The following is a 10816-nucleotide window of genomic DNA, read 5'->3' as shown; positions in this document are numbered from 1 at the left end:
GAGAGAGAGGGGGGTGAGGGAGAGAGAGGCAGGGATGTGTTAAAAGGACGTGACTCATCATCACGTTGTACTCAGTCAAACAGACATTTGCATTTGAAAACAGTAGCACTTATTTTCCAAACCGATGAGAAGACAACAGAACAGAGTGATACTGACGCATCCTTCTGCTGGGTGTGTGTGTGTGTGTGTGTGTGGTGTGTGTGTGTGTGTGGTGTGTGTGTGTGTGTGTGTGTGTGTGCGCGCATGTTTGTGCATGTGAGTGTGTGCGTGAGTGAGACAGAGCATCAGAATACACCATTCAATTGATGTATTCATCTGTCTGATATCTGCACAAAACCTTTTCAGCCATCTTTCATCATGTGGACAACTAAATGGGTACATTCCTTACTTAAAGGTGCTGTAAGTTTATATATAGATATATATAGTTATATATGTATTTATTATTATTATAATTTTTTTTAAATAAGTGTTAAATAGCTCTACATTCTGTCAGCCATCAGTGATAAATATAGTGTCTGGTCAGTAACATGGGTCTCCCAGTTCCACCACTCTGCAGTAAACAGAAAATAAATGTTACGGTATCCTGTTCCCACTTTATCCAATCAGGAGAGAAACCCTAGATATTTGTACTTATTTCAAGAAATCTTACCAAGCCACATTTGCTTAAAACTAGTCTTTATAGTTTATTTATAACATGTATTTAATGTTTACTTCAGAGTGGAGGGACTGGGAGACCCATGTTACTGTCCAGACGCTCTATATCAGTGATGGCTGTGAGTTATTATTTTAACATGTAGACTCTTATTCTAACAAACTTAAAAGAAAAACTTAAAAGAAAAACGGAAAAAAAAGAAATACCACTTACAGCTCCTTCAACAAGTGAACCAACCAAATTATCAACCATTGAGGAACCACATAAAGTCAACCACAATTCCATCTGAAGCATATTTATCAACCTGTTGAATAATAATTCATATATATACTGTATATATATATATATATATATAGCAAATATATTCCAAAACAACTATGACAATCGCTGTGGACCTTACGTTTCTCATTTCCCATAAAATAGAGAGACAGAGCCTCTCTTGGGTTGGTCTGAGAGGGAAACCTGTGCTGTCTGGGTTGGTCTGAGAGGAAACCTGTGCTGTCTGGGTTGGTCTGAGAGGGAAACCCGTGCTGTCTGAGTTGGTCTGAGAGGGAAACCTGTGCTGTCTGGGTTGGTCTGAGAGGGAACCCGTGCTGTCTGGCAGTCCCGGCGGCCTATTGCTTAATAACAGCGGAGCAGTGCTGCCGTGCTTCCGCGTTTTCCCTGATTGGCTGCGACACGCCCCGCGGCAGGCGCGGCAACCGCAGAGCGGAGCGGCAGAGCTTGCGGAATTATGTAACCGCCCTAATCCGCCATGATTTTCATTCGGCGCTCAGCTCACCTGGCAGCGCAGCGGTCCTGCGGTCCGTTGTTGACGAGTTCGAATCCCATCAAAAAAAAATTTTTTAACGTGATTTTTTTTTTTAACATGTATTCTTTCGCCGGTTAAGGTTAGGCATGGTTAAGGTTAAGGTTAAGGTTAGGCATTGTTTCGGAGTTGGTTAAGGTTAGAACAGTTAAGTTTAGGCGCTGCTAAGGAGCTGGTTAAGGTTAGAGTTTGTCTTAGAGAATGGCAATATTCTTTCTATGGTTAAGGTTAGGCATGGTTAAGGTTAAGGTTAAGGTTAGGCATTGTTTCGGAGTTGGTTAAGGTTAGAACGGTTAAGTTTAGGTGCTGTTAAGGAGCTGGTTAAGGTTAGAGTTTGTCTTAGAGACAGCCTATTTCCGCACTGCCGCTCTCCCGCGTTGCCGCGGTCACATGGTCAAATTGTCACATTCTTGCACTGCTCCGCTGTTAAAAAGCAACACGCGTCCCGGCGGCATGGGGGTCTGGGCATTGAGGGTCCGGGCCCACCCACTGAGTCAGCTGTGCCTGCCCTGGCTCTGTTCCTAGGATGATGACGGAATGACCCGCCCTACTCTGCCTCTGATTGCCTTAGACTGATATTGCTACTCTATAACTCTGACCCTAACCAATCTCACTCCTCATGTGTAAAACCTAGCCAATCCAACCAACGAAGGCAACATACTAGCCAATCACAGGCAGAGTAGTGCGGGTTCATTGACCAATGCCGTCGCCATCTTAGGAATGTTAGCAAAAATATGGATCATGGATATAAAAAAAAAAAAAAAAAAAAAAAGTACGGCAGCTGGGTCGTCAGAGGAGAGTCGTGAGGAAACGAGCAGTGCGCGGGAGGATGTGCCAGTTCGGGCCAGAGCAGCACTGATTCTAATAATAACACCACTGAGGCTAGCATTCATGCGAGGAGCAACGGGCAAGCGCAGGCAGCAGCAACGACAAGCAGTGCCACTCCTACTAGAAACGTGAGCACTGATGTCAATAACAACACCACTGAAGCTAGCATTCATTGAAGAGATATATCCGTTCAGTCTGTTTTTGTATAATGTTCTTAACCACTTAAGGATCGGACGGCCTCGTCTATCGGCTCTGGGCTGCGTTTTTGCCGATCAACCAATACATTGTTGGAAAGTTGAATTTGCCGCCTTTCGATCGTCACCTCACTCAACCTATTGCGTCATTCCATTCTCAAGTTACAAGACGAAACATCCGACAAGCATCATTTGACAAGCCGTGACCACCACCGGTTGTGAACAGTCCTGAACTGACCAGTCACTGCTGATGGCGAAAATGATTGACCATCGTTGTAGCCAAGGAGCGTCTGCTCCGAAACCGATCTCAGACGGGCGCTGACAGTGGGGGAAGGTGACACAGGAAGGTGAAGAAGTCCTTTGTTTTGACTCGAGAGGCGAAATGAATGGCAGTGGACGGCCATTTCGGATAATCACGCAGAATCTTTACTGGTACACACATTACAAAAACAAAATTTTCCGTGGGATTTTTATAAACTTTGCCAACTAGCCACATTTTTGCCTGATCCTTAATCTCTTAAGCCTGACGGGTCCGGTACCGGACCCAAGCCATAAATCAATGTCTACAGATTCTTGCATTTCTTTTTCAAATGTAGCCAACAGTAAAGACCCTAATCCTGTCAAAACAGCAGTCATAGTGTATATTTTCAGAAATACGTTTGTTTACCAATAGGAAGTGTTATTAGTGAAATATCAGTTCAGGAAATGCATACATAAACAAGTGAATATAGATGCTAAAAGCTCCGCAACACCATTTTGTTTGTAGTCATAATGATGAAGGACAGACAGGGCTTGAGCGTTGCAATTTCGAAGTACGACCTTACCCAGCTCAAGCCAGCTTCTGTCAATCAAATGACTTGTGCAATAACCTTTTTTTATTTCTCTTATTTTTCGGGATTATCTGCCACAAAACTGAATGTTATTGGCATAAATTAGAACACAGTTAGTTTATCTAAGGCTGGGTGCTACCAGTGGTGGTGAAGGAGGCACTTTCCCTAACCCTATGTTGTAAAGCGCTTTGAGTCTGAGAAAAGCGCTATATAAATGTAATTCATTATTATTATTATTATTATCTACCTTTCTGTGAACGTTTAGCAAAAATCCGCGTTGCAATCCGATTCAAAATGGCAGAGCAGTTTCCATAATAGAAAAGTCACTGTATTTACAGTAGATTTCATTCACGGTTCTTGCTGCATGCCTAGTGATACTAAATCCAGATTGAACTCTGCCATTGGAAAGAGTAGATTTGGCCTAATCCATAGATGTGCAAATTGACTATAATAAGGTAATTTATAGGCCTGATATTCTATATTATAAAATAATATTTCAAATTGCATGTGTCCGGATGGCAGAATTCAGTACTGTATCTACAAAACCTTCTGTTTAATCATCTTCCCTTTATTAATTTGCTTAGAGTCTGGTAACTTTTAGCATGGTGTTATTCACTGTCAAAGATGCAAAGAAAAAATCATAATTTATATTCTCCTTTGGTTCATCACAATTTACTCAAGCCTAGTAACAGACACAATATTTCTGACACTGGGAATACATTCCCTGAGATCCATAGATGTCCCTATAGATACCAAGAACATGCAAATGGTCCTTGTAGAAGTGGAGAGATCTTCCATTTACTTAGGTATGTACTTTTAGGCGGATTTTCAGAAAATAGGGCTGTGGCTTTACAGGTTAAGAGAGAGAAATTAGATTTTTCAGTTGCCTCTCTGCTGTTCAGTTCAGCACAGCGGGCAAGCCACAGTGCCGCTGAAACAGATGAAACAGATGAAACAGATGAAAGGCCACCTGTTACGTTGAAAAATCATTGCCCACCCACTCATTAGTTTCTGCAGTCTGGGTTGGTCCTCCTCTCTAGAGTCCTCAACAGGCCTGAAAATTCAAACACTTGACTCGCCCCAAGATCATCACATACAACACTGAGCCCGAGACCCGACCAGACCCGGAAGAAGAAGAAAAAAGACTAGTTATTTCCAGAAAAGGCTGTGTAATTTATGTAGGTGGCCGCTCACGGTGAGAGAGAGAGAGAGAGCGAGAGAACTCAGCGCTGTCCATTGTGCTGGCTGCTCATTTATGAGTCAATCAATTGTCAAGACTTTCTCTTAAAGTTCAAATGTAGCTATTTATGCTCACGTGTAAACATGCAGATTAGCCTACTGTAAATACACACACAGACTAACCTACTGTAAATACACACACAGATTAGCCTACTGTAAATACACACACACAGAGTATCCTACTGTAAATACACACACACAGAGTATCCTACTGTAAATACACACACAGACTAACCTACTGTAAATACACACACAGACTAACCTACTGTAAATACACACACAGACTAACCTACTGTAAATACACACACAGACTAACCTACTGTAAATACACACACAGACTAACCTACTGTAAATACACACACAGACTAGCCTACTGTAAATACACACACAGACTAACCTACTGTAAATACACACACAGATTAGCCTACTGTAAATACACACACAGATTAGCCTACTGTAAATACACACACAGACTAACCTACTGTAAATACACACACAGACTAACCTACTGTAAATACACACAGATTAGCCTACTGTAAATACACACACAGATTATCCTACTGTAAATACACACAGATTATCCTTCTGTAAATACACACAGATTAGCCTACTGTAAATACACACACAGATTAGCCTACTGTAAATACACACACAGACTAACCTACTGTAAATACACACACAGACTAACCTACTGTAAATACACACACAGACTAACCTACTGTAAATACACACACAGACTAACCTACTGTAAATACACACACACAGAGTATCCTACTGTAAATACACACACAGACTAACCTACTGTAAATACACACACAGACTAACCTACTGTAAATACACACACAGAGAGTATCCTACTGTAAATACACACACAGATTAGCCTACTGTAAATACACACACAGATTAGCCTACTGTAAATACACACACAGACTAACCTACTGTAAATACACACAGACTAACCTACTGTAAATACACACACAGACTAACCTACTGTAAATACACACAGACTAACCTACTGTAAATACACACACAGATTATCCTACTGTAAATACACACACACTAACCTACTGTAAATACACACACAGACTAACCTACTGTAAATACACACAGACTAACCTACTGTAAATACACACACATATTACCCTACTGTAAATACACACAGACTAACCTACTGTAAATACACACACATATTACCCTACTGTAAATACACACAGATTAGCCTACTGTGAATACACACAGATTAGCCTACTGTAAATACACACACAGATAGTATCCTACTGTAAACACACACACACAGATTAGTCTACTGTAAATACACACAGATTAGCCTTCTGTAAACACACACACAGATTAGCCTACTGTAAATACACACACACAGATTATCCTACTGTAAATACACACACAGATAGTATCCTACTGTAAACACACACACACAGATTAGTCTACTGTAAATACACACAGATTAGCATTCTGTAAATACACACACAGATTAGCCTTCTGTAAATACACACACAGATTAGCCTACTGTAAATACACACACAGATAGTATCCTACTGTAAACACACACACAGATTAGTCTACTGTAAATACACACAGATTAGCCTTCTGTAAATACACACACAGATTAGCCTTCTGTAAATACACACACAGATTAGCCTTCTGTAAATATACACACACAGATTAGCCTACTGTAAATACACACACAGATTAGCCTACTGTAAATACACACACAGATTAGCCTACTGTAAATACACACACAGACTAACCTACTGTAAATACACACACAGATTATCCTTCTGTAAATACACACACAGATTAGCCTACTGTAAATACACACAGATTAGCCTACTGTAAATACACACAGATTATCCTACTGTAAATACACACACAGATTATCCTTCTGTAAATACACACACAGATTAGCCTACTGTAAATACACACACAGATTAGCCTACTGTAAATACACACACAGATTATCCTACTGTAAATACACACACAGACTAACCTACTGTAAATACACACAGACTAACCTACTGTAAATACACACACATATTACCCTACTGTAAATACACACAGACTAACCTACTGTAAATACACACACATATTACCCTACTGTAAATACACACAGATTAGCCTACTGTGAATACACACAGATTAGCCTACTGTAAATACACACACAGATAGTATCCTACTGTAAACACACACACACAGATTAGTCTACTGTAAATACACACAGATTAGCCTTCTGTAAACACACACACAGATTAGCCTACTGTAAATACACACACACAGATTATCCTACTGTAAATACACACACAGATAGTATCCTACTGTAAACACACACACACAGATTAGTCTACTGTAAATACACACAGATTAGCCTTCTGTAAATACACACACAGATTAGCCTTCTGTAAATACACACACAGATTAGCCTACTGTAAATACACACACAGATAGTATCCTACTGTAAACACACACACAGATTAGCCTACTGTAAATACACACACAGATAGTATCCTACTGTAAACACACACACAGATTAGCCTACTGTAAATACACACAGATTATCCTACTGTAAATACACACACAGATTATCCTTCTGTAAATACACACACAGATTAGCCTACTGTAAATACACACACAGATTAGCCTACTGTAAATACACACACAGATTATCCTACTGTAAATACACACACAGACTAACCTACTGTAAATACACACAGATTATCGATCTGTAAATACACACAGATTAGCCTACTGTAAATACACACACAGATTATCCTACTGTAAATACACACAGATTAGCCTACTGTAAATACACACAGATTAGACTATTGTAAATACACACACTACCTGACTCGACCACTTAGCATAAAGTGTCAACTGGAACCCCTGAAACTAAGAACTCTCCTCCTCTCCCACCCAGCCCCCTCCTCCCCCTCCCTCCCTTCATCTTTCAGCCACTGTCCCTCTCTTCTCCTCTCTTCTCCTCTCTTCCTCCTGTCCAAACTCCTTCCCCTCGCTCCCCCTTTGTGCTACCAGCACAGCAGGCCTGTCAATCAACAGGCCACTGGTGAGCGGCCATTTTGACAGAATCCCTCACACTGAACAGACTGATGGAGAGAGAGAGGGGGGGTGCTACGGATGAGGTAAGGGTGAGCGGGGTTGGAGACAGAGAAAGAAAGAGAGAAAGACTGAGGAGTGAGTGCAAAGCGCGCCGCAGAGGTAGAGGAAGATGGAGACAGGAAGATAAAAATGAAAAAGCAGGAGAGACGGCAAAGAGAAAAGGTGGAAAGGACAAAGTCAGTGTTAATTTTGGCAGCTATTTTAATTTTAGTCTTAGTCATGTGTCAAATGCTCCTTTTTCGTTTTTATCATATTTAGTCACCTTCATTTATTTTTAGTTTAGTCAGTCTTAGTCAACTACAGGTCTGAGCATTTTAGTCTTAGTCAGTTTTAGTCTCGTTTTTGTCTTTTTTGTTTTAGTCTAGATTTAGTCGCAGAAAACGGATGACATTTTTGTCTAGTTTTCGTTAATGAAAAGAAAATGGCATTTTATTATCTTTTTTTTTTATCCACTTTTTTCTCCCATTTTCTATTTTTCTCCCATCCCAAATTTCGTATCATCCAATTCAACCCTCCCCTGTCTCGAACACTGTCTCTTGCCTCCCACAAGCCGGCTGCAATGTGGACTAAGTCATACATAGCACGAGTCCCCTCCGGTACTCGAGGTAACAGCAGTCGCATCTTTCCACCTGCGCAGCGCGATCTTTCAGCGTCAGGGGTCTGGGCTTTGGAGGGGCCCCGCCCCCGTCGCTTCCTGATTCTACTGCGCAGGCGCACCAACCGACCTGTAGGAGTCGCTGTCCACAACGCCCGATCCCCACCCATCAGTTTCCCTCCCCCTAATACTGCCAATGTGTATTAGTGCGGACGACCAGCTAAACTGAAAGCAATGTGGAGAGCTGGGCTCGAACAGGGAGGCGAACCTGTTCACCTGTATCATCTGGCGACCCCCCCGCGGCGGCTCGTGACCCCTACCCACTTTGGGAACCCCTGATCTAAACAGTTAAAGACCCTCACTAGTCTTAAAATAACAAAAGCAGTAAAGTGAACCGAACGTTTCCACAGCCCATGTGAAGCAGACATGACCGGTGGTTGTAAAAAAATAAATATATATATATACATATAGAGCATAGAAGTGCTCCACATATATACACCATAAGACATAATCAAACCAATAGTTGTAGTCTTAGTCATGTGTCAAATGCTCCTTTTTCATTTTCATCATATTTAGTCACCTGCATTTATTTTTCATTTTAGTCTTAGTCAGTTTTAGTCTCGACTTCGACTTTTTTGTTTTAGTCTAGATTTAGTCGGGGGGAAATAGCTTTGTTGACGACCATATTTAGTCATCATTTTCGTTGACAAAATGAACACCGACACACCAATAGAGAGGGAGAGATGGAGGGAGGAGGGGAGGGTGGGTTTGGCGTGCTGTCTGCCACGGGGCAGGAGGGAGGCGATTGGCATTTGGAAAACAAAGCAGCTCGTCCTCTCAGTCCAGCCTGAAGGGAGACCGTCTTCAACAAGCTGCCCACGGCTCCCTGCTCTAGCTCACAGAAACATGACATCATGTCTCCCCCCGCCAAGCAAAACACACACAGTCAATTTCGCAGAGTAAATTTGACTCAAACCGAGTACATTTGACTCAAACTGAGTAAATTGTACTCAGTTTGAGTAAAATGTACTCAGTTTGAGTACAATTTACTGTGCACACACACACACACACACACACAAGCGCACACACACACACAAGCGCACGCACACACACACACACACACACACACACACACACACACACACACACACACACACACCACACACACACACACACACACACACACACAAGCGCACACACACACACACACACACACACACACACACACACACACACACACAGTGCTGTAATGTACAAGTAGCCTCTTACCTGGAAAATACTGGCTCCATAAGGCGTCCTCCATGCATTCAATAGATTGTCCTTCCCTGTGCTAACAAACCACTTGCCTGTAATCACACACACACAGACACACACACACACACACACACACACACACACACACACACACACACACACACACACACACACACACACACACACACACACACACACACACACACACACACACACAGGCTCCCACACACACACACACACACACACACACACACACACACAGACACACAGACACACACACACACAGACACACACACACACACACACACACACACACACACACACACACACACACACAGACACACACACACACACACACAGACACACAGACACACACACACACACACACACACACACACACACACACACACACACACACACACACACACACACACACACACACACACACACACACACACACACACGCACACACACACACACTTCAGCATGTATAGGGGGAAGTAACGTACATATCTGCATGTCATTAGTGTGGAGTGGGGTGACATGCTGTGGTGTAAAGCATCAGCCTCCTCAGGGAAAATGATGTCTAGTGACCATCCGTCTGTTGGTGGTTGAAGTGTGTGTGTGTGTGTGTGTGTGTGTGTGTGTGTGTGTGTGTGTGTGTGTGTGTGTGTGTGTGTGTGTGTGTGTGTGTGTGTGTGTGTGTGTGTGTGTGTGTGTGTGTGCGTACCGCAGTAGGCGAACTTGAGGGAGAGCACACAGCTCTCATGGAGGTGCAGCTGGTACTTGTCAGGTTTGGAGACGTGCAGAACTTCTACATTACTGCTCTCCATCCCCACAGCTAACCATTCTCCTGTAGGACAGTAGCCCAGAGAGAAGATCTGGAGGGGGAGGAGGGGGGGAGGGGAGAGGGAGGGAGAGGGGGGAGGAGGGGGAGGAGGGGAGGGAGAGAGGGAGAGGGGGAGGGAGAGAGGGGGAGGGAGAGAGGGGGAGGAGGGAGAGGGGGAGAGAGAGAGGGTGAGGGAGAGAGGGGGGGAGAGGGGGGAGGGGGGAGAGGGAGGGAGAGAGGGGGGGAGAGGGAGGGAGGGAGAGGGGGGGAGGGAGAGAGGGGGGGGAGAGGGAGGGAGAGAGAGGGGGGGAGAGAGGGAGAGGGGGGGGAGGGAGAGGGGGGAGAGGGGGGAGAGGGAGGGAGAGAGAGAGAGGGGGGAGAGGGAGAGGGGGGAGAGAGGGAGGGAGAGAGAGAGGGGGGGAGAGAGAGAGAGAGAGAGAGGGAGAGGGGGGAGAGGG

General features: G+C 43.5%; 1 protein-coding gene across 1 annotated transcript in view; it reads right to left on the bottom strand.

Moving 5' to 3' along the window:
* Positions 1 to 10816, bottom strand: part of LOC311224627 (transducin-like enhancer protein 1) — a 49282-nt gene that overhangs the window by 616 nt on the left and 37850 nt on the right. The window contains exons 9-10 of the mRNA XM_084309667.1: positions 10260 to 10410; positions 9545 to 9621 (exon numbers count right to left, since the gene is read on the bottom strand). Of these exons, the coding sequence (XP_084165793.1) occupies positions 9545 to 9621; positions 10260 to 10410 (228 nt within the window). The remainder of the gene's footprint in view (positions 1 to 9544; positions 9622 to 10259; positions 10411 to 10816) is intronic.

This window comes from Notolepis coatsorum (assembly GCF_963971535.1).
Source record: "Notolepis coatsorum genome assembly, chromosome: 3".
NCBI classification, from domain to species: domain Eukaryota; kingdom Metazoa; phylum Chordata; class Actinopteri; order Aulopiformes; family Paralepididae; genus Notolepis; species Notolepis coatsorum.
Note: the sequence above shows the minus strand (reverse complement) of the source record. Positions and strands in the feature narration are given on the sequence as shown.